Consider the following 24,587-nt stretch of genomic DNA (forward strand, 5'->3'; position numbering starts at 1 on the left):
ATATCTAATTGTATATTATTTTCTTTTCTTCTGATTGTCGAATAATGCCGATATTTTTGTGTTTGTATGTAGAGATAAAACATGCAAACACTTTGAACTGTTTTCTGTTTATGTATATTTTATGCACCCTGCATTACCTGTTGTCCTGCACTTACTGCTCACTGTACATGCAAAGAATTTGTTTGGGAGAGAAATTGAGTTTGTCTGCTGCATACAGTACAGTCAGTGTTATTATTGAATCACACAGTTTTGCCTCAAAATAATTCTGTCAACATAATTCCGTCTTATTTATTTTACATGGGAAAGGGTTTTTTTACTACTTGTTGCAAGCATCTGTTTATTATTGTACAGTATTTGATTGAATAAAACCATCAATGAATACTAAACAGTAGACTAGTTTGTGTGTGTTTGCATACATTAGTATGCTTAAATGTACTGTAAATGCTCAGGAATTATCAGTGTCATTAAGAAGAAACACCTCTTACAGTGTTGTAATCCCCAGATCACCCTGAATGCAGCACAGTTTTAGACCAGCATAAGGAATAGGAACATGAGTGCAGTCTATAGTAAGGGAAATAAAGAATATAGTTATGTTGAAGTTGAGGTGTGGGTCAGTTATGAGCCATGACGAGGAGCAGCTGCGGCATTGCACGTGGCTTTTTGTGAGGATTACGCCAGCTTAAGGCTAAGAGCCCTTCTCTGATTGGCCTAACTGAAAGCATGCCACTTGGCCAGCTCAACAGGTTGCTTGCTTGGAATTACACCTGTCCAATGATGGATTTCCAGGAGCAGAGTTTCCAGCTCCATGTGTTCATAACCGTGCCTTTGCGTCCTGAGTGTAGCCTCTTTTAGGATGTAAACGGTGAGGAACCTGAACTATTCTGTCAACTCAATGTGAGGGGCATTGGCTGCAGGAAGTGGTGATGGTGCTTTGTGAAAGGCCACGGCTGTTGGACTTTGCTAAGACCCCTCAACACCTTCAGTTCAACAAATATGTCCTGACGGGTTACCGGCCGGTATCCACGGCTCAGGAGTGCCTCAGGAGCCTCTTCTACATGCACAATGAGCTGGGGAACATTTACACCCATGGTAAGTCCAGACAATAATGCACATTGCATTTGGTTTAAACTGCTGTTCTTTCGTTGGGAGACAACACAGTAAATGCCAAAATTAAAGTGTTTAATCTGCATCTTATTCATCCTGTTAAAATGTCTTTACAGTACAATGCAGAGCAAATCCTTCCTACCATTTAACACATACAAACACAACAGGTCACAGATGTCCACTACTCTCACTTATGGTTATAAGCATACTGAACGAGGTGTATAATGAGGATATGGGGTATTAGCTGTAATCTGCCCTGGGAATCCCTGTGACCTGGAAATATCCTGCTGTTAACAAGGTCTTTAAGGTGTGTGTCTGGCTGACACTTCAGCTGTAAATGTCCACACTGAGAGTATCAGAATGCCAAAGTACGCATCCTGGAGATGCACTTCTGCATAGATTGCAGTTACAGAATGTGAAGAATGTCACAGTATGTTGACATAATTTTTGATGTGTACTTTTGATGTGAGATTTACAAACTTGAACCCGACTTCAGTAGAAAGACGAGCAAAACTGGAAATGGAGCTGCTAAAACCTGCACAACCTTGAACTTTTGAAGGATTCTTCCTCATGCTCCAGTTTCTCCTTGGCTATCCCATAAGTCCATTAAGTCTAACACTCTTACAAAGGGGGGAAGTGAAGGGCAATATGTTAAGAGCATTGCTCACGTTTCTCTATGCATGTAGCCAACAGTCATATCTGTCACATTGTTCCTAGTAAAGAAACAAACAGGAACAACTACATTAAATTCCTCATATTCCTCTGTAGGAAGTTGTATTTAATTATTGCTCACTTATTATTTATTACAGACTATACTGTATTATTATGATTACTACTATTATATGTTATATTATACCATATATAATTAATTATTACTTAGATATTAGCTGCTTTATATGAGCTTATTTCTCCTAACCACATTTTACTCACTTTCATGAATTTATTTTTCATTTTTTTCAGTTGTGTCTCCATTTGTTCATGTCTGAGCTTAGTTTTGTTTGATATATGTGCTCTCATGTTCTTACTTTTGTAAGTCATTTGTTACACAGGTCATGGATAGATCATGGATGGTTTTCTTTTTCATATTTATTCTGTAAATATCTGAATCTAACAAACTCTGTGTTTAAGCTTAAAAAGTACTACAGAGTTAAAATTATAGTAACTAATAATAATGTAAATGATGATGATAATAGTAATAATTTTTTTTAAATTATTATTACATGGCACGTGATTCTATGAGTTAAACCTCATACTTAACTGTACTGCACTATATCATGCTTCATATATTACACTTCCATCATATGTGTCACTTTACTTCATAACACTAATTGCTTTTGCATTGTTCATTTTCACTTTTATCCTTATACTAGTTATATAATTATATACATCACTTATTTCATCAATGTAGCATTTTATTCATATATTTTATTATTTACTTATAGATACTTATTTCTGTCTAGTGTTGCTGTAACACCTGAATTTCCCCTCTAGGAATTTATAAAAGCTTATCTTATCTTAATTTAAAGAAGGTGTCAGAAATCTACATAGACATCAACCCTACACAATTTTGGACAATAATGCTAAAGAGTAATGATTTAGAATTAGATGGTTTTCAAAAAGGCCTTGCATCTGTGCAGGTTTTAAAACTTTTTTTTCTCCCTTCATGTCATTTAATTTAATTTCTCCTCTTTCCTGTTCTACTCCTTATCTTCTGTCACTTCAGGCGTCCCATTTTTCCTTTTCTTGGTGCTGCTGCCCTTTAGCATCCCCTGGATGGAGGTGGACAGTGCCTGGATCGGTGTGGTCCACTACCTGGCCTGCCTGTCCCCCACCGTGGGCTCGGTGGTCTACCACGTGTTCATGAACCATGTGGGAGGAGAACATGTGTATGACACCCTGCTCTCCCTGGACATGTTTGGTGTCTGCCTTGTTAACACACTGGGTAGGTTGTTGATGCTACTGCCAGCTGTAATTTGCTCTTCTGTCTAAATCCTACAAATTCTGCAACAAGCACAGCATCAACATTATCACCACTGATCACAGCTGTTTGTCTGACTAAATTAATCTTTACTTCCACATATAACAATCTCCATCAGCTCATTTGTTTAAAAAAATGTTTTAAAGTTTAAAACTCCACAAAAAAGACAGTATTCTGTCATGATCTTAATTTAATTTCCACTTACTATTGTTTGAAAGTCTTTTGAGGCAAATCCAACACATCAAATTTTTCTCATCATTAAAAAACTGACCATTAAAATGATTTTCTGTTTAACTGTTTCTGTTTTAGCCTCTGTTGGAATAAACCATTATTTGCAGTCTTGCTTAGATGAGCAGATGAATATCACTCAAGTGTCGGTCTGTGGAGGTGTTTTCAGTTAGTTGCAATGTACAATCTCACCACTAGGTGTCACTAAATCTCACACACTGGTCCTTTCATAAGTCTGACTCAAGTCCTAGCCTTTGCGCACAATAACCTTGACAACAACCAAGTTCCTAACATCTGAGTTAGTTTTATTTATTGCTTTTGTTAACTTGAAGGCTAAATCTTCCCTCTTGTCACCAGGTGCACTTCCCATCATCCATATCACCCTCCTTTGCTACCCAGCGACGCGACAGGCTGCCTTGCTGGCTTACATCCTTCTGTCAGCCTACGGCATCTACTGTGCCACCACGGCCCGCACTAACGTCCTGCGCCTGCGAGCTTTCGTCTGGCAGGCCCTCTTCCGCTTCACCCTCTTCCTGTTCCGGGTGTTTGGCAGCGGGGTGGGCAGTCCAAACTCCCTGCGCCTCTTTGTCATCATGGACTCTCTGGCTGTGGTGGGAGGGCTGGTCAACATCATCCAGATCCCTGAGCGCTTCGTCCCCGGCCTGTTTGATAACTGGGGCAACAGCCACCAGATAATGCATGTCATGGTGATTTGCTCAATTGTCTACCTGCACTGGGGCACGCTGGAGGATTTAGCCTGGATTAAGACCTACCAGTGTCCTGCTGAGTGATACCAAATGTATCGAGTACACACTTGCATGCACTCAAGGCTGCGCTGATGGAAATGAGGTTTAGGGTTCAATGAGGCAGTAGAGGCAAGTTGTTACAAAACGCACTTTAGTCTTAGCTGCTGAAATTCTTCACAAGGGAAGTTTGCAATTTGACATTTTGCCAGTGCAGAATAAGAGGAACTAACAGTGTTGTAACTGTGAAACTCAAATATCAATGTATCAAATTAAAAATCCTGAGCACACTTGATTTTTAGTTTGTTGAAATGCAGTAGTTCTGGGTCGTATTACCCATAACCAAAAATAGTTTCTAAATGTAAAATAAAATAAATGTATTTAATAAATTATATATTTTTACATCTTGCTTCAACTTGTGTTTCATTCATGTGTGATGACAATGTGACAAACTGAAACAATGCAGGTGGTTGAATGCTTGTTTTTTAATTGCAAGAAAGTTATATTGTATATACACTTGGAAAGAAAAATCTTTTTTTTTTTTCTATTGCTAATATCAGTCAAAATTTGAACTGTTTTCATTTGGACTTGGCAACAAATGTTACATTCCTTTTCATTGGCATTGTTAAGCTGCACCTTTCAAACCCATAGCCACCTTCAAACCAAAAGCATCAAAACGACACACAGAAACAGGTGCGTAGACTGTAAAGAGGTGTGGATGTTGCAGAGATGGAAAACACAGCAGCTTTATTGTTTCATAACACACTGAGTCAATGCATTCTTTTGTTATCTGCAACACTGATCGACCTCCATCTTCTTTTCTCCCAAAAATAGCTCTCCGTTTCACCGCTGTGGATCAGTCTTCGCCTGAGCTGCTGTCTTCCTCGGCCTCTGACAGGTCGGCGATGGGAAACCGCAGAATGGCAGCCACCCCGCTCAGCTGAGTCAGTTCTGAGGAGACAATCAAAGACACATCACAAAGGTAGCAAACAGCCAGAACTTAAGGCTGACTTCAGTAAATTCCTCCTACAGTCATCAGACATTTGCACTGCAGACCTGAAAGTACGTTTGCCTTATTTTAATCATACTGGTGATTACAAGTGAGGCAGAATAATGTGACAAACCCTGCAGTGTTGCACTCATTTTAAGGTAAAATGTGAAGCTGTTACACAAAATCAATCCCCCTGATCTGGACAGTGAAGCCAACGCTCCACAGAGTACCTTCAATTAACCATTAACCTAGGCTTGATTAATGATTTTGTCAGATAAATAGTGTAGATATGTGCTCTAAAAAACTTTGAACTTTAAACAACTTTAAACAATTCAGAATGGTTTTATAACTTACGTTCACCGGACACGTGAAGGCTTGAGAATATTCTGCATGAAAAAGAGAAAACTCATCAGCTGAATGCCCGACAGAGGATCTTCTGACAGCTCTGAGCGAATGTTAACACAGTCGGTCTTTTAAAAGATGACTAGTACCTGACGTTGCCGCCGTTGTCTCTCACGTTGTCCACCAACCGAACGTAACGACTCCTTGTGGGGACGTCCTGATGTCTGGACGTACACGCGAAGACACACAAAGCAGTGTTACACAGAGTGGGTTTGATTGTTCCTGACATCACTGATGCATTTAAAGCCATTAGAGTTACAGGATTAAGTGAGATGATGTGAATGAGAATCTAAACCTGTAAGTGTGTAATCTTCATGTGATTTTAGCATTTTTTTTAATTGTTCTGATGGCATATGTTTTTGATTGTATAGAACCTCTTATATAACACACAGTCAGCCAAACTATGCCATACAGTTTATTTGAATTAGATAACCTAAAGAACGTCTCAGTCTGTACCTGAACAGCTTATCGCTTATCAACAAGGTGTCGATGGCGAGGGCGTCGGCAGCTTTCTCCACATGAGCCAGTCTGTGAGAATGCAAAGATACAAAGGTTGTTGATTATCAGAGTGCATGAACGGGGACTGCGTTGGTCACTTCTTGTCGACTGCTCTCACCCATAGAAGGCTCTGTCAGACTCATGCTGCAGCATCTTGTAGAAATCTTCCAGGGCTTTCACCTCTCCTGCTGCCTGAGTTAAACATAAACACCAGTTAGTCACTTTGTTTGACTTGAGAGCATTTGTTTAAAAGACGATGACACATTACAGAGGTATAGTTACCTTGGTGTCAGAAAGCCTGCTTGTCACAGTGGGATCAGAAAGGATTTCTGCAAAACAATAAGCATTTCAATGAGTTTTCACCCTGATGATATTTGATCGTATTTATTCTTACAGCCCACTAGCTCCTACCTTTGAGTGAGTACTTGTGACCTGATGATGAGTGGACCAGCATGAATTTGGGTCGATTCTCCAGCAGGAGCTTGTTGTCCTGTCGCACCGCCTCTTTATAGAGGTACGTGATGAACTGGTCCTTCACAAACCCTGGACTGGCGACCAAGATGCACTTCACCACTAGAGGGCAAGGGAGGCAAATCTAAACTTTTTTCATGTGTCATTTAACAGAAGCGAGCGGAGACTGTGAGGCAACAATAATAAACCACAGTTCCATAAACATGACGCAGTGCAGCAGATGAGAGGCTCACAGCAAAGCAACAAATGTGTGGGAACAAATTAAAAAGGGAGAAGTGTGTGACACAAAACAGGAACATACTGTATGTGTGTGCATGTGAAAGTGTGTATGTGTCTACGCAGCAGCAGTACCGTCAAAATTGATGTGGCGAAGAATCGCCTGCATCACCGCCTCATAGAACCTCTCCAGCGCCTGCAACAGAGACACCGTTTGACAATCAGCCCGCATGACTCATCCGCTAGGTCCCGATACTGTGTGTGATTATTTCTGTTTTCAAATCACACCTATCTTACACTCATGACTAAACAAAAACGTTATTATGCATCCAACACACTCTTACTCTTGCCTTTATGTTGATTCTTTCTGAAAATCCACTGTGTTATTTGTTTGCTCAATATTTTTAAAATGGCTCAATTTAAAAATGTGACTGTTTTGTAAATTCATTTTAAAGTTATTGATTTACTCTGTTTTACTTACTGGAAATGTGATAATATATTTAAAAGTCTTAAGTGTGTATATCAGCCTAGTTTGTTCAATTTGAGTGCTTCTGCTCCTCAAGAAGTCTCTCAGAAGTTCAATTTCGAGAAATTTGATTTAGTCAGATTTCAGTAAACATGTTTAGATCTATTTTAAAAATCAACTTTTAGTCAGATAAACACAATAATGCGACTTTTATTTTGCCATCGGTATATCCCAGTGTCCTGCACAGGTCCAGTTTTACCAGGCCGCACCCATCTGCACCCGACCCCACCCGCAAAGCTCGAAGGTAAGTAATCCATAATTATCTCCAACTGAAATTCTGACCCGCCTCACCCTGTTAATACAAATCCTGTGAAACATCTGAGGCTGAAAAGTGAAGCCAGTGCAGAAGTGCCAAAAAACTGCAGTTCGTCGAATGGCCACTTGAGGCTGGCTCCAAAACAGAGTCCCTGCAGACCTCATGTTAAAATGCCCAACTTTACAGCAGAAATAAACATGTTTACAACCTGGTACAAAAAACATTTTGGCCTCTATAGCTAATTTAAACATTCACAAGTTCAGCCATAATGCTGAACTTGAGGCTTCAAAACAGCAGTCCCCTAACCAGTGAGTGACGCTGCAATGGCTACGTCCATTATTATACGATCTATGGATCCCATCCATGATTCAACACCCTGTTTTGCCATTACGCCATTTTCCATACTGAACTGTCTCATTCAGATAAGCAAAGAAATCCCTCAGTCAGCCTCCACTTTCTGATGTAATGCGAAGTGACACAAAAATAGCCCATTTTGTATTAATCATCTGTTCGTATATCCAGAGTTAATGCCCTGTCGCTATCAGTCAGCTGCATCCTCAACTCCACACCGATGTTTTATCGAACGTCCTCTGCATATATTATTACTCTGTCACGTGATACCCTTTTCAGATCAGGCAGAAACGGCTGAGTGTCCACATGACGCTCAGCCGTGGGCACCTATGATTATTTCTGTTCTCACCTAATTCCCAACTCCATTTAGTTTGTTTTTACCCGTGCCCGCCGGCGGGTACCGGACCAGGTGCAGGACTCTGGTCTATCCACCATCCATTCTTTCATTCATTCGATCTTAACATTTTAATCTTCTCTGAAAAAATCTACTGTTAAAAACAACATTTACTCTCTGGGCCGTGCGGTTACGGAAAGCTCGCCTACCTTCTCGTGCTGAGTGCAGCTCCCCCGTCTCTTGCGGGGAATGGTGACCTCCACTTTTGCACGAAGCAGAGTCATGGCGGGGGTCACCAACACCAGATTGGCTAAACCCTCCTGCATCACCACAGCTGCCACATCTGCTTTCTGGGTTGCATCGCATGCCTGCTCTGAAAGGGGAAGACAAAGCGAGGATAAATGTGAGGCGGTGGGTACTTTGTGGTGCTATCAGGAAATATTGTATTGTTCTAGTAACTGTAGCTGGGTTTAGTTATTACTGAGGATTTCAAAATGAATTTCTACATGAATGTGACTGTGGTGATGATTACAGCAGCAATGACTCAACGGACCTCCGCTCCTTCAAATGCATGAACCCCATCTGTCAGTTACTTTCCTCCTGTTTCTCCCGATTCTGTTCCCATGGCAACCCTCTCTCTTTTTGTTGGAAATGTAAATAAATTAACAAGAGGATTGTGCAATTTCTGTAAAAGAAAACCAGCTTATGTGTCAACCTGTCTCTTATTATGTCTGGAGAGAATCATTGTGGCCTGCAGTTAAAAACAACAGTTGTATGTCAGTAGCAGACATAAAAAGAGACAAAACAAAAGCAAGAACACCCAATCTGGAAACTTTCAAGCAAAGGGATTTAAATAACTTGTCAAAACTGCTCGTTCTCATCACTGTGCAACTTAAACATGATCTCAGCTCTTCAACATCTGTAAGCAATTTTAAGATTTGGTCTCTCTGTGTTGTTTGACCCGTATTGGCTCAGTTCACAATTACTTGTTTGACAGAAGGAGGCAAAGGTCAGAGTGAAAACATTTAAATCTATTTGGCAGAAAGCTTAAGTTGTGCAAGATTACAGCGGTTAATAACGGTATTAAAACCAAATGCACAGTTCAGAACAGTCAAATGTGAAAGCACCCTAGAGTCATCAAAACAAGCAAACTTCTCCAAATATGGAATACTGTTTGAACTCTAGAATTTGATTCTGTGGTTTCTTCATTTTTTCAGTGGAGAAAAAAAAAATCATTTTCACAATATGGTGCTCATCAAATAACTGCACCAGGAACAGCTGAAATGTCTTAATCCTCTTTAAGGAGAACTGTTGGCAGTCTGTTGAGGGTGTGAACAAATCTGAATTTAAATACCAGAAATGACTGTAACATGTAGTTTTATGTGTATAAGGAAATAAATGCTGAGATTCGGACAGCTGCTGAAGTTCATGAAATTCTGTCTGGTAAACAAGATACTGTTTACCGGCCCTGGCTGCTGACGTGCAAATGGGAAGAGTGAGCAGGGTTCCTACAGCTTAAGGCAAGTGGGATTTAAGATTGTTTTAAGACTTCTTTAATGCCACTTGGAATGAAATTTAAGGCCAATTTTACAGAGGCTAATACTGACGGAAAAATCCTGTACCTGCAACAATGACTTAAGATTAAGGGGAAAGCTCTTTTATTTTTCACTTTTATTTTTTTTTATTGTAGCATAAAACATGACTCTTTGCCGATGTTAATGCAAAGGGCATTCTATAAATTACAATTATTATTTTTAAGTTACCAATTATTTTGAGCTTCTGCAATGCAAAGTCAGAAAGAAAAAGATTTTTTAGACTCCTAACAGATTGATAGAAGGCATTTTAATGCCATTCAAGGCCTTGTTTTTTTCAGAATTAATGGATTTAATGCCTTTTAAGACCTTTTAAGGATCCACGGGTACCCTGAGTATAAGATCCTAAATGAACCAAACCCACTAATGAGACAAAGTAGCATTTTCTGCTGTGATTATTCTGACTGAGTGAAACAAATTGTGAACTACACAAACGCAAACAGTAGCGCTCGCTTACCAATTCTATCAAGCACGACGCTGTCCCAGCTCTTTTTAGCCAGAGTGAACTTCCTGTTGAGCTCGAGTTCAATCGTGTGGTAAGCCCCCATCTGATGAGTGCAGAACAGAGCACGATCACAACAGCTACTTATCTCAAACAGGAGTAAACGTTTAGACAAATGACAACGAATAGTGTGGCCGGCGGATGACGGCTAGCAGAAGGGACAGAAAGTGTTCTGATTGTGGCAAATACATTTGTGTGTGAACAATCTTGAGATTTTTGTGCAAGAAGAATAATAAATTGCACTGTTGTTATTTCTTATCATATATTTCTAAGTATGTTAGTCAATATATAGTAGACACTGACTGTCCACAACGACCAACCATATTAAAAGTGTTTTTCGGTTAAATACACATATATATAATGATCTCCAATTACTACTAAAATCTTAATTTCAATCCTTGCTTTCCTAATTGTATTACTTCTGCCCTCTGTTCCACTTCAAAACATGCATAAATGTGACATGACAACAGACGCAAGGTAAATCTCAGACCTTGACATACTGGTTCTCCTCTATGTTAGTGCCCTTTACTCTCAGCTGGCAGGCCTGGGAGTCAAAGTCAATAGTCTCCACGCTCAGGGTCAGAGTAGTCCGAACTCTGGAGCTGCCCACACTTCCAGTGGTGGACTCGGTCTGCACCTTCCTGTAGGAACAGGGGAAGGGGACTTTAAATTTTTTTTTTTGGAAGGGGGGACTAGATAAATACTGAGAAAGAGTAAAAAGCCTGATGTACTATCATTTGCAAACTGAGATTGAGAATGTAAATCTTGCACCATACTTGCATTTGTGTCATGCAAAAGCATAAAGCTGCACTACAGCTAAATCAAAAGTGCTTGGGTGCTAGGTTTTAACAATACAGAATCTGTCACTATTAGTTAAATTGTGAAACTTAGAAATTTAAAGAAATGGTATATAAATATATTGTTTACTGGCTCAAAAGCATATATTGGTACAATCTTTCCTTATAGGAATTATTTGAAAATGTTCCACTTTTTTATCAGTTAGTCAGAGTGTGTAACATTGAATTCACAAAGAAAATGTTGCTTTTCATTGCATGCGTGCACAGAGAACAGAGAATCCAAAAAAACATATGTTAGTATGAGTTCCACTTGAGCGGAGTTCAAATGCAAACCTAAGCCCTGGCACGCTGCTCAGCCGTGCATGAGACTGCTGTACTGACATGCTTTATATCCTAATGTTTTAGTGAAAATGTATGTGTGTGGAAGCAATGAACGTAGGACTGGATAAATGAGACTTGGATCATACTGCATAAGTTGTGTGAGAGTTTGTAAAAAGATGTGATATCTAGTTTTGCTGTTGTTCATGAAGAATATTCACCATTCACCATGGAGGCATGCAAGAAAAAGTTTTCTTTACAAGTTCAAGGTAAAATGTCGTGAGTACTCCTTAAACATCATCTTCACAGAAACTTTACAAAAGGTATTATGTGCTACTGGGGTTCCTATGATGATCAAAATATGTGTCTGAAACAAATTTAAAGCATGTCTATGGCTGAGAAGGTTCAAGACAAAGCCAAAAATATGTATGTCTTGCAAAAGCAGAATTCTTGCAAAACCAGAAGCTGTGTGTAAATAAAGTTATCTGTTGCAACGCTCCATTTCAGATGTCAAGTTAAGACAAAGTCAACTTGCTTGCGTGGCTGCATTAGTTGCTGCGGGTGTCTACCAAATCTGATGAGTGGTTGGTTGAAATGAAGTTGGCTGGAAGCTAAACTTTGCGTAGCTTTACCTTGATATTATTCAAAGGCAAGAGAAAGAGTCGAATATTTAAGTTTTAATCAGCTAATGGGAGAATGAAGCACCTAAATGAAATGGGTCCAGAAAGATGCTGCATTGCCAATCCTGCAATGCTGCAACATAATAACATCCTTCTCCATAAGACAACAACTGTCAGCTATTTCTGGGTGCACTGCAGGGCTTCAACTGTCACCCTTATGTGACAGACATTAGTGGTTACCTGATAGTGGAGGCTCTCAGACTGTCTCCCACTTGCAGCAGGTTGTAGGTGTGCCACATATCCTCCGCCTCCTCTGGCATCAGAGTCACCTGACTGAAGAAGTACATGCAATCAACAGACCAGGTTCAGAGTTGATGTCATGTTGGTGATAAATCAAGATTATCACAAAATTTAACTGTGGATATGCTAAATGTCCGCTAAATACATGCCAACCACTGTGAACAATGGCACAGATGGTGCAATGAATTCACAACTTTTGGATACTACTAGGTAGTACTTGATGTTTAGCTCTGTACATGATTTGAACCGCGTTGAAATCAACCTGATCTTTAAATTTGAGTGCTTTCAATATGTCAAAAACTGGGTTTGTTGGCTCTCTCCAAGTGGTTTTGTTTACAACTCTTACGGCTTATTGTTATGATTAACGATCACCCACGCTGCTACAGTAATTACATAGTGTACATTGGCTATAATACAATCGGCGTTAGTTTTGTTTACTTTGTTTTCGTTAAAGCTCTGTCATCAAAGCAAAAGCTACTCCCAAGGTGTCTGTGTACTGTATGGCTCGTGTCCTGTGTGTTATTACATATTAACTACAATTGAGACTATTTCCGCAATCCAAACCTCCCTAAGTCTTCTCTTGTTGATATAGTTGAATTCTAATAACATCTAGAATAAAGTGACACGTTTAATCAGCTGCTAAACACCATGCTGGTTAGCTTGCTAACATTAGCCAGTCACTCACCCGGCATTATCTTTTTCAATGTCTTTATGGAGCAGCTTCATGGTCGGATGGTTGTATAGGATAAACAACAGTACTAATAGCGTAAAATAGATCGTTTAGCGTTTATCTGAGTAAGAGTCATGTTTATCTTACAGAGAATTAGCAAATTAGCTAAGCCATCTCTCAACTTCAGAATGAATCACTCGGTGCGTGTTGCCAGGCGCTAGGACATTGCGTCATGCCAAAATACGTCGTCAATTCTTCCCATCTTGGTCACTTCCGTGGGTGTCGCTTCACTGCGCAACAAATACAGAGCGATACAAACACGAATATTTGATTAAATGTGCATAAAGGCGGCTAATCTTGCATTGTTTGACAAAATCTTTAATTTAAGGCCAACTTAACTTGAAATATATCCGTGAATGTTTGTTCTTTTTACATTGTGGTTTGAGATAAGTAAATACTAACCGACGTTGGAAACAGCCAATCAGGGAGAATAAAGGCTCCATACATCCCGCCTACTAGCAAAACTGACCAATGGGAGCGTAGGAACAGACAGACCTTTTCCGTTCAACCTCGCTTTGAGCTAACGCTCCTCTAGCCTTTTTTTGTCGATGGCATGGTGCTAGCAGCTACGGCAGAAATATCGTTGTCACGAAAAAATACTAATGCTTAAAGTTAATTCGGATATTTAATGGAAAAAAGTAACTGACGCGAATTTCTGAAGTACATGACAGCCATCACATCTTTAACAATTCAGCACCGAGCCTCACATTTTGAGGTTGCCAATTCTGCCCCAAGGTTAGCTAGCTAGCGGGCTAACGATAGCCGATTAACGCAAAACTAGTTGAGCTAACTGTAACTCGGTAGCCAGTTAATAGTAACAAAGTCGTGAATTCGTAGGAGTGATAAGAAACCGACCATAATACAGGAATAGCATGGCCGAAGCAGACAAGTTGAACATTGACTCCATTATACAACGTCTACTGGAAGGTAAGACAGTATTTCGCTCGATATTTATTCACCGAGGTAGCCATTTTAGCTAACGGCGGCTAGACAACGATAGCCTCCTTTGCTGTTACCCTCAGTTCATCTCCTGCTACTTACTAACAAAACAGGTTAGTGAGCGCCAGATATGTTTGGTTAGCATCCTTCTCGCAGCAAATTTACTTTTCGCAGCCCCTTTTAAATGCATAGTAATAGTTTTATTTTCATGATTTACTTCATTAGAGTCGGCGTCGCTGACCTGGAGTTGTGTGTATTGGATGTAACCAGACCAATACACACATTGTGTAAATTCGTCGTCCAGAACTTTATCATTGTTGAAAGAATATTAGGACAAAACTTACCTTTCTAGCTTGCCCAATGTTTAGGCAATGACTTCATATTTAAAATGCATTGTGAATTGAAAATTGGAACATAATTGCATTGCTTTATATCATCAGGTGTCATCTTTTGTCATAGTACATTTGGTCCTGAAGTTGTGTTTTTTTCTTGATGTTAAAAGAATTGTGCAAAACTCTTAGGCCACTAAAGATTTGTTGTCTAAGGAAAGTTGTAATGATGATATATTTATTTACACTTTCTTTTTGAAGATACAAAGAAAGAATACAGAGAACATGTACAAACCAAAAAAAAACCCGAACAAAATGACTTCTTCAGACTGAAGTCAGTATTTAGTGTGAAACATGGAATGATACAACTATAACAAAAGATAGCTCAAACAGTCAAGATTGAGATTTGGACACGTCTTCAATGAAATCTGGTGTTCATACTCCAGAAGGTCAATATTGTAAATCTCATTTTGTCTGCCCAAGAGAGTTCAAGATATGTTAAGTGGTAAGGGGGTCTCACTAAATACTTGCAACTTTAGCCTGTTAAGTGTTGTTTTACCCTGAAATATTTGTGTTTTTAATGCCGTATACATAGTTCCTGTATGTTCTGGTTGTATTTTAGCAAAGAGACTACGGAGAAATAAATATGTGTGATCATTATAACCTTGCTAAAATAACAAAGGTTAAGGTGGCCTAAGACTTTTTCATAGTACTGTACATCAAAACGAGTTGTATTTTGAGGGCGGTCTCAGAGATGTACATTACAAAATGTCTTATGTCATAGAAACAACACTGTGGGTTGTTTCAGAAAGTGATCCACTATTCAGTTTTCACTATCCGGGGCAGCTTCAAGATTTGTTTCAAGAGGCTGTCCTCATGCCCTTTGGCTGAATTTAGGGGTATACTAGAATACAAAAAAAATAATGACTAAAAAACCCAGCATTGTGAACTTAAATTTCAGATTTTCACTTGCCGTTGCATATTCAGCACTCAAATTTCCATCGAAAAAGCTTCAGCAACAGCTTCCATTTCTTCTGCATTTCAACCTGTAAATCAGGCATCTTTTACATAAAAGCATAACTGCTCAGATGATGGAGGGAAGAGTCCATGAGTGAATACTAAGCAGTGTGCACGCTACATATAAACATGTGCCAACTGTCCATGGCAGTCTGCCTTATTTTGCTCAGAACATGTGAATTCTATTTTAGGGCGTATTTTTCCCTCTTATGAATCACATTTACAATCTTACTCTTATACCATTTATTTGAACTCATATTTTGGGCTCTATTCTTGAATAACAGATGAAATTAACAGGAAATTCTGCTGTTTTTGTGGTCTTTTGTTTCGAGTGTGGTGTTTTTAATTGTTGCGTTTTTCCCTCATAGTGAAATGCTCCAGACCTGACAAAAATATCATTTTGCTCAGAACATGTAAATTCAATTTTAGGGTGTATTTTTCCTTTAAGGAATAAAACCCATAATTTCATTTGCCTGTTCCATCAAAAATACTGTCATAATTTCAACGCATATTTTTGCACACTGTTTTTGAATAACAGATGAGTATGAATAATGAACTCTGCTGTGTTTACAGGCTTTCATTTCCAGTGTGCTATTTCTCACTCTTGTTGCTTTTTTCTTTTCACAGTGAAAGGCTCCAGACCTGGCAAAAATGTTCAGCTGACAGAGAATGAAATCCGTGGTCTCTGCCTCAAATCCCGGGAGATCTTCCTCAGCCAGCCAATCCTGCTTGAACTTGAGGCGCCCCTCAAGATTTGTGGTGAGGCTTAGTTGTGTTCTTTAGAGTCAGGGGAATTCTCATGTGCGGTCACATAGCATTTACAAACACTCTTAGATGGCTGTTGAAGCTTATAGTGCTGGACTATAATGCGAAAGCTTACATTTATTTTATTAAGAGGTTGGATTCTGCAGGCGCCTCGTGATTCGACTCCGATTCAGAGCCAGAGGACTAATTGCTACTTTTAAAATGTAGTGTATTTTAATGACCAATAATTGAAATAAACAAATTTACGTCTATTATCTTGCATTACTACAAAAGTAAATAAATGGAAGGGATGTGTGGTAGTTTTTCCTCCAACTCCAGTTGTAAGGGTGTAGTATGGTTCCTTGTTGTGTTCCCAAAATATTTTAGTTTAATCAGACACAACTTGCATACAATGTGGCTCTTGTTCAGGTCCCTTTTCCCTTCAAGGAACATACAGCCTTGTCTTAAGTTGTAACTGGTGATTGTGATTTTGAGAATCGGGTTTTAAATTTCTGATTGCAGACTTTATTGCATCGAGACATAACCTCCCAAGAAGGATTCAGGATGCATCTCAGGATTGATTACCTCCCGCCTTTACACATTATACAGTAGATGGCTGTGACTTTGCTGCATAATTACACAACTATAGGGCTGAGCTGATAAAACTGGCATGTTAGAGCAGTGCTGTTTTGCACTTCAAGTCTCTGCGGTGTTGCCCTCCTGTGCCACACTGCTGATGTCACTTAATGAAGACATTAGATTAAAGGAACAGAAACTCAGAAACTAGCCTAGATTGCATTTTGGTGAGAATCACCACCATCCTCACACTGAATTTAATTTTGCTTATTAAACCTTTGAAACCTGAGCAAACTCGCTTGATTTCTTTCAAGAACATGGGAAGAGGGTGATGAGCAACTTAACAAAAATTTAACAAAATTAACTGAAAAATAAGAAAATGACCTCTAAAGTGCTAAAAATGCATATATATGTCCTTTCTTTTTTTCTGCAACATAATTTTAAATATATAATCAAGGAAATTATTAATATAATTTTCCCAGATTTTTTCCCCCCCATTTCCCGATAATATATAGTTTGGGGGACATTTGTTGCCAAGGTGCGCATCATGTTTTTTCCCCATGTTTTGAAGTTAATCAAAACAGTTATCAAGCTTTCAGAGGTTTAAACAAAAAAATCGCCTGAATGCAGCACAAAAAAATTAATGTGACATTAAAGGGTTAAATTAGTCTCATCAGCACACACAAAAAAAACAAGTCAAGCAACACTTGAATAACAGAGTGTTCATTTAAAATACTGCATGGCCAATCACGGTATGAAGTGTTAATTTGCAGGGTGCCAAGTGCTGTTGTACCTCCATCCAAGTCTCTTACCTTTTGTTGTGCACATACACACAGCATGATTATCACACCTTTGACCAACGTTGCTGTTTCCATTCACCAGGTGATGTTCATGGGCAGTATTATGATCTGCTGAGGCTGTTTGAATACGGGGGCTTTCCACCAGAGAGCAACTACCTGTTCCTGGGGGACTATGTAGACAGAGGCAAGCAGTCCCTGGAGACCATCTGCCTGTTGTTGGCATACAAGATCAAATACCCAGAAAATTTCTTTCTGCTGAGAGGAAACCATGAGTGCGCCTCCATTAACAGAATATACGGCTTCTACGATGAGTGTAAGTCACGTGACATGCATACAGATACACACAGACAATAATCTTACCACTATTTATGGTTGCCAGTCGTTTGCTGCATATGTGCAGCCATTGTGTTTGTTTAGATTTTTTAAATGTTAAAACTGAAAGAGTGTTAAGAGTGGATACAAAAAAAATGAAACTGACTTACTTGTAGTAACAAAAGCTACAGCTTGGATAAGTTCTCAGTACACCAGGCTTTGGGCTAAGCAGCACAATAAGACAGTATGAGCAGTGAGTAATCACATGCCCTTCTCTGCTTTTCACAGAGCCAGGTTTATGGAAAATATTGTGTTTGTTATGTAATAGGTGCAGCTGTTGTGATTTTATTGGTCTCAAGATTAGATTGTGACCAAGCAATTGTGGTTTCCTCCCACAGGTAAGAGGCGATACAACATAAAGCTTTGGAAGACCTTCACTGACTGCTTCAACTGTTTGCCTGTTGCAGCCATTGTTGATGAGAAGATCTTCTGTTGCCATGGAGGTATTCTCATCAAACAGTTCATTTGGCGTCTGTCCAGAGCACGCACACACAAACTTGCTTCTGCTCTGTGGTTACTGTCAACATGATGGGTAAAGGCCTGGGGGACTATGTGGGATCTAAATTTCTTGTTTGACTATATTTATATATTCTTGTTATGCTATGCAGTCATGGCTATAGAGCTCTTTTGAAGAACTTATTTCTAATCACACTTTAAGTACTGCTAACAAGCAGACATAGTTTTGATACATAGGTGTAACTTTTGCAGATTTTGCTTATGACTGTGGACTAAATGTGTAGCAAGTTACCATAAACAGTGTCTTTGTTCCAGTTGAGTTGGTGTCATATAGGCTTTAACACAGTTCATATGTCTTACAAATTAGTATACAGTAATGCCTCGTTTCCACTGCATGGTTCAACTTGACTCCGCTCACTTTTGGTAACAGGTCCTTTATATTTATATATATACATAAAATTATTTTTGCAATGATTTATTTATTGTTAACAGATTATTAGTATACAAACACATTATTTTTGTTTCTAAGGCAGTGGAATGACATGCAAAGTCGGAAAAACACAATGGCCAAGTCATGTTACATGTAACATGTTACAATAGACGTCTGGGTCAAAATTGTCCTAACTCTGAATACTTTTTGGTTTGTGTTTTTTTCTTTTAATAAGTTTTAGTCATTATAAAACTGGTCTTAAATTGACCAGAAGAGGCATTAAAAAGTCTTAAATCTATCCTGCGTTAAGCTGCAGGAGCCCTGGATAAAACCCCTCAGTGTAGAAGGGACTCACACTTGATAACAATAGCTGCACTATGTGAAACTGCCATGCCACCATCTTTAATAGGGCTGTGGGCTAACATTTCCACTTGTAGTATTGGTGCTACCAATTTTTGAGTGGGCCGCACCAATAAATAGTTTTGTCCCATTTTTTATTTTATTGTTTTGTTGTTATTATTTAAATTATTTTCTAAAAACATTCTGATAGCCAAAACCTTTCTTCTTTTGATAGATGCACTACTTTGGCTGAGATGCCGCTGCTTCTTTCTGTCTGCAGCAGTCACCACTCTGTAGCTTCGCTCAGTGTCCCACCCACAGCACTAACTGATTGGTTACACATCACTAGTAATAGCCTTTTAACAACAAAGGTCACTGTGCCGGGAACAGGCCAAATTGGAGCTGCTCCCACGAGGGTGTGGAACTGTGTCAAACGCAAGGAAGCAGATATTACTTAAGCTGGTCATAAACAACACCTTGATACTGAAGTTGCTAAAACAACCAGTGTTTCCGTTGGTAACGCTCTGCCAATAGCAGCCTAATAGTAGTCACTGTGTGTAACTCGAGTTGTATGAGTATGAGAACTACAAGGAAAGGAAGGGGGAGTGAGATGGAGCCCAGAAATGGTGAGAGATGTGACGGGATGTCATTTCACAATACAGACATTTCATACACCAGATCTATATTGCACACCTGCCAATCTGCCTTTAACCCGTATTAGATCAATATACGAGTCAGGTCGAGTAGAGTGGTGCCACACCATGCTGTGGAAATGCATCAGAAGTGAGCTGTTACTGGTCTTAAACAACGGAAAATTCAAGCAAATGCCATGGTCGGTCACTCACAAAATACTCAGCCCAGAGAGACGCACAATTTAAAGAAGTGAATTTCCATGTGCTGAGATCTTGACAATTTTAAGAATATGTAAAGGCAGTGAGTGCAGATCAAAGAATAAACAAGCACATTTGTTTAGAAACAGAATGAAAGTAATACAAATGTGAATAACAGATGCCATTTGTTTAATTTTGCACACTTTTAAAACAGGAAGAGAGAGAGAATAAAATGGGCCTAAGGGTTCAGACAATGTGACACCAACACTTAGCTATCTCATGTCTTTGAGACCCAGCAAAAAAAAAAAAAAAAACAGGCACTGATAATCATGAGGACAAACACCACCTCCCTCTTCGAACATATTAAGTTACATAAGACAGAACGCAGTGAACGGATATTGCATGTTTGCAGGAGTTTTTCCATCTGTTGAAGACACTGTAAGCCCCTAGCCACAATTTAAAAAGTAGACTGGCTTTTTTAAAGTTCGGAAAATACAAAAAAAAATTATGAATTTGCCAGAAACAAAGATGACAGGTTTAGATGTCTTGTATTGTTTGGCCATCAATCCAAAACCGGAAGATATTTATTTCATAGTCTTATCGAACAAAAGCGAAACAACGCCAAATTTTCATGTTTTAGAAGCTGCAAATTGGGAATATTTGGTATTTTTGCTGAAGTGACTCAAATGATTATTGAAATGCTTGCTGATTAAGTTTGATCAGGTTTGATCAGGTAACTGATTGGTTGATCAGTTGATTGTTTCAGCTTTAAAAATCTGTGTACAAGCCTGATTTCCCTCTGTTCCCTCACTTTATGTTGTTTGTAATGAAACGGTTGCAGTGTTCCATATTTAACCTTTAGCGTAATGCAAGATTACGGTAGATTATATTATTTTCTGTAGCTTTTTGACTTAATATAGCTCTAATATGCATTAGTATGTGACATTTTATCTACCATCACATGTTTCCTCTCTGTTCATGTTGCCAGCAGCTGAAATTATGTTTGAATCTGATGTGTTTGAAAAACGCCTAGCGTGTGGGGCAAGAATTTTGTCTCTGGCAGTGAAACCAAATCCAGACTTCAGAACATCAAAAAACGCACTGGGTGATTTTCTGCTCTCTAACATTTATCTGTTAAACATTGAACTCCTCCAGGCCTATCCCCAGACCTCCAGTCTATGGAGCAGGTGCGAAGGGTCATGCGCCCCACTGATGTGCCTGACCAGGGCCTCCTCTGCGACTTGCTGTGGGCTGACCCAGACAAGGATGTGCTGGGCTGGGGCGAGAACGACCGTGGTGTCTCCTTCACCTTTGGCGCTGACGTGGTCACAAAGTTCCTCCACAAACACGACATGGACCTCATTTGTCGGGCCCATCAGGTCAGTGCACAACCTTGATCCTAAGGCTATAGGTGTAGGAATGAGAAGCATAGATAAAACATTTGAATTAAAAAAAGGTAAGCCACCTTCTCTTCTCCATCTGGTTGAATCACCATGAGTTATGGTGAGTTATGGAACTCAGGTATGTTGTTATTGGAAGCATCTCGAGCCGTTTTAAGAGTAGTTTTACTCATAGTTATGTTAAACAAGGTGAATGGTTACCAGGTCTTGTTGGTTTTATTTCCACCCCAGTGTTTTTGTGTTGTGAATCTTTCCTCCTCCTTCACATAAACTACTTTTGTAGTTAACGCAAGGTACTTTTATCAAACGTACGTCCACCTGTAAGTGAATATTTGAAGAAAAGTGAGGAACTTCTGAAGTACTTTGAAAGCTCCATGGCCACTTCAGCACAGTTGGATTTCAGCTGAGTTTTACTGATCACCAGGTAGGCAGGCAGGGAAGAAGCAATTGTTTGAAATTACCTTCACTCTTTACAAACAACTTGTTAAACTTGTTAATCTGTTTTCAGGTGGTTGAGGATGGATATGAGTTCTTTGCAAAGAGGCAGCTGGTGACGCTGTTCTCAGCCCCAAACTACTGCGGAGAGTTCGACAATGCTGGAGCCATGATGAGCGTAGACGAGACCCTCATGTGCTCATTCCAGGTAAGCAAGAGACCAGCGAGTCACTCAGATCCACTTTACACCTTGCATTAAATGGCAATATGGCCAAGTGCAAATCTCAGAAGCTTCAATTTTTTCAATTAAGGCAAAATGCGTCACAAAACACCATTGTAGTGTTAGGGAGATGCCCAGCCTACAAATCATAATTCAGATGTGAGGGAATATGGTTGTGTGGTACAGACCACAGAAAAAAAAATCACATTATCATCATCATTTTTTTTTTTATCAAAAATGAAATTAAAAAAATTACCATACTCACTAAAATAATTAGAATATTTACATTTACAAGTAGCCATATTTTTTGTTATATACGTTAGAGCCAGTCAGGGAGAACAGCAGGGTAGACAAGGATGAAACAGACCTTCTCAATTGTAAAGACAGCAGCCGACAGAAATACATTAGAGCAGCAGTTTTAGCATCATATGAGAAAGCAGACACAGTGTGCCACAACAGCTTCAGTGTCAGGTGAGGGGGAGCCGATGTTGCTCACTGGTTTGGAACAATCATGCAGTTTAGGTATGTCTACCCAGACCAATTACATTAGCTGCTTTAACACAGGTCCTGCAGTACGACTGCAACGACAACCATTCATTACACCGGCTATGCTGTTTTACGCAGAACTAAATAGCAGCAGCATAATGGCACACAGTGTGTGATTTTAGATAGCATGTCAATGTTCTGGGAGCAATGGAAGTGTGATGTGTAACACAACAGCTTCTCTCTCTGGTGTGACAAATAACATGGACGTCAAGCAGAGCTTTCTAAACAATCACAATGACATGACGTAGCAATAAGGAGTAAGGAGCTCCTGGATCTCACTGTCTCCCCAATCTGCAGACATTTACACTTTCTGTTCTTTTTTAAGTAAGCTGCTAACTCCTGTCCACAAGCCTTGGTGGGTCGCACACGTAACACATCATCCAAACATCACACCCATCCCACCGTTTGGCCCTTTCACACAGACTTTGACTTGCTGCTGTTACTAACTCTGACCGTGACTCTGATCCGAGACAGAATAAGGTAACGTCCGCCTTGAGTGCTCAGTGTAAAAAGTGCTATTTACACTTTTCTTCAATGTGGTCACAGTGTTTCCTTGACCCCCTTTAGAGGTGGTTTTGCCAATCAGATCACAGTCTGTCCCAAGTGTGTTTTGGGTGCATTTACACCTGTACTTTCATGTGGTCAAGCACAGGCTCACCAGAGCAGCTCTCTGATTGCAATGCGATCGCCTTAAAGGCATTTTAATGCAAGGTGTGAAGGGGTCTTAGAGCACTCAGATTCTGATAAACACACCTGTCCTACCTATCGTCCTATCAACCTACCTACGTATCAAAATTTTAAACCTTTTTTTGTTGTTGATTTGTGCTAATTTTTGAAATCATTTTTGGCTTTTACAGATTCTCAAACCTGCAGACAAGAAGCTGTTCTATGGTGGAGGGGGCATGGCCTCTGGCCGCCCAGTCACTCCCCCAAGGAAAGCTAAGAAATGACACCAGTAGTTTGCCCTCGACCTCCAACCCACCCCTCCTACCCTCTCTACCTCTCTTCTCCTTTCTTTCACCAAACAGCCAGAAATCAAACCTATACCCAGGGCTTTTTTCCTTTTTTATCTGTACTTCTTAAAACATTTAATGTTACGAATTGTCTGAATGAGTGCGTGCGTGTGCAGACGACGAGCGCGCCTCGTCTGCCGGTGAGCATTAAAATCATGTGTGCACGTGTACATTTTGTGTGAGAGTATTAGAGATTTATACTTTCCCTCTCTCTTACCACTCCTCTATGGAAAGGTTGAAACCACAGTGTCTGTCTGTACAGTAATTTTGACTGAAAAAGCAGGGTTTGGGAGACGGTGGGAGATTGCTGACACGATTAATTTAGCAGCAAACCCCTGCCAGCAGGTGGCGTGTGTGTACTTGTGGAGGGGGGGAAGTATTTTGTTTTCCCTGTCCTCTGTACTGTAAAATCTCAAAACACAGGTTTGTGCATGTGTGTGTGTGCGTGCATGATGTGTCTTGCCAATCTGAGCGTGGCGTCTCGGTGTCCTTGAACAGGAAGGACCTTGTCTCACGAGAGCAAGCACATGCTTACCCACACACACATACACACATACACACACACACACACACACACACACACATGCATATGACTCTTCAGATTCATATGAGCCAGAGCTGTAAAAATCCCATACAGTTTAGGTTTGTACAGATTTGATTACTTGAAAGAGATTTTTTGTGAATTCGTTTTGTAGTCTTTCATCAAGTTGACCAATAAAGCGAGAATCTGAGCTTCTGTGTATGCCAGTCATTTTTATTGGAATTTTGTTTCTGCAATATTATAAAAATAAGTAGATATACAATTAATCCTTTGCATACAGCTGTTTGTTTATCTGGTTACAAGTCCTCAGTACTTTAATCAGTTTATAGGATTGAATTGTCCAAACTTTGCTTGTTGTTATTATTATATACTGAAATACATCCAGCAACTTTTCACAATAATACTTAATTGCAGGGTGTTTTTATTTGATCACAGTTTGAAACAAAACTCGAAGGAATAAAAAGAAAACAACCAGCAGGAAAAGAAGCAGGGTGAAATAAACTTTTTCTAGCATTAAGAGCTTTCAAAATGTATCTGATAATTTTAGACCTGTAATTTATGATTATTTTCAGTATTGTTTCATCTGATGAAACAATACATTAATCAAGTAATCATGCAGTGTGTAATGTGAAAAATGCCTCTT

The 24,587-nt window shown here is 39.5% G+C and overlaps 3 protein-coding genes across 3 annotated transcripts; 2 read left to right on the top strand and 1 right to left on the bottom strand.

Moving 5' to 3' along the window:
• Positions 1-772: 772 nt before the first annotated feature.
• Positions 773-4,455, top strand: paqr4b (progestin and adipoQ receptor family member IVb). Its single transcript, XM_042507298.2, has 3 exons — positions 773-1,089; positions 2,828-3,046; positions 3,668-4,455. The coding sequence occupies exons 1-3, from the start codon at positions 924-926 to the stop codon at positions 4,099-4,101; spliced, it is 819 nt and encodes a 272-aa protein (XP_042363232.1). The 5' UTR covers positions 773-923; the 3' UTR covers positions 4,102-4,455.
• Positions 4,456-4,523: 68 nt separating this feature from the next.
• Positions 4,524-13,296, bottom strand: pelo (pelota mRNA surveillance and ribosome rescue factor). Its single transcript, XM_042507345.2, has 13 exons — positions 12,913-13,296; positions 12,168-12,260; positions 10,683-10,833; positions 10,148-10,238; positions 8,308-8,471; positions 6,767-6,827; positions 6,356-6,517; positions 6,227-6,273; positions 6,063-6,136; positions 5,903-5,974; positions 5,536-5,610; positions 5,399-5,430; positions 4,524-5,004 (listed from the first exon to the last, which is right to left on the bottom strand). The coding sequence occupies exons 1-13, from the start codon at positions 12,951-12,953 to the stop codon at positions 4,910-4,912; spliced, it is 1,158 nt and encodes a 385-aa protein (XP_042363279.1). The 5' UTR covers positions 12,954-13,296; the 3' UTR covers positions 4,524-4,909.
• Positions 13,297-13,455: 159 nt separating this feature from the next.
• Positions 13,456-24,134, top strand: ppp1cab (protein phosphatase 1, catalytic subunit, alpha isozyme b). The gene is made up of 7 exons (XM_042507346.2): positions 13,456-13,884; positions 15,870-16,001; positions 17,445-17,675; positions 18,073-18,177; positions 20,945-21,168; positions 21,698-21,832; positions 23,248-24,134. The coding sequence occupies exons 1-7, from the start codon at positions 13,830-13,832 to the stop codon at positions 23,338-23,340; spliced, it is 975 nt and encodes a 324-aa protein (XP_042363280.1). The 5' UTR covers positions 13,456-13,829; the 3' UTR covers positions 23,341-24,134.
• The last annotated feature ends 453 nt before the right edge of the window (positions 24,135-24,587 follow it).

Source organism: Plectropomus leopardus, chromosome 19, assembly GCF_026936395.1.
Source record: "Plectropomus leopardus strain MGB_pleo_1.0 chromosome 19, ASM2693639v1, whole genome shotgun sequence".
Classification (NCBI taxonomy): domain Eukaryota; kingdom Metazoa; phylum Chordata; class Actinopteri; order Perciformes; family Serranidae; genus Plectropomus; species Plectropomus leopardus.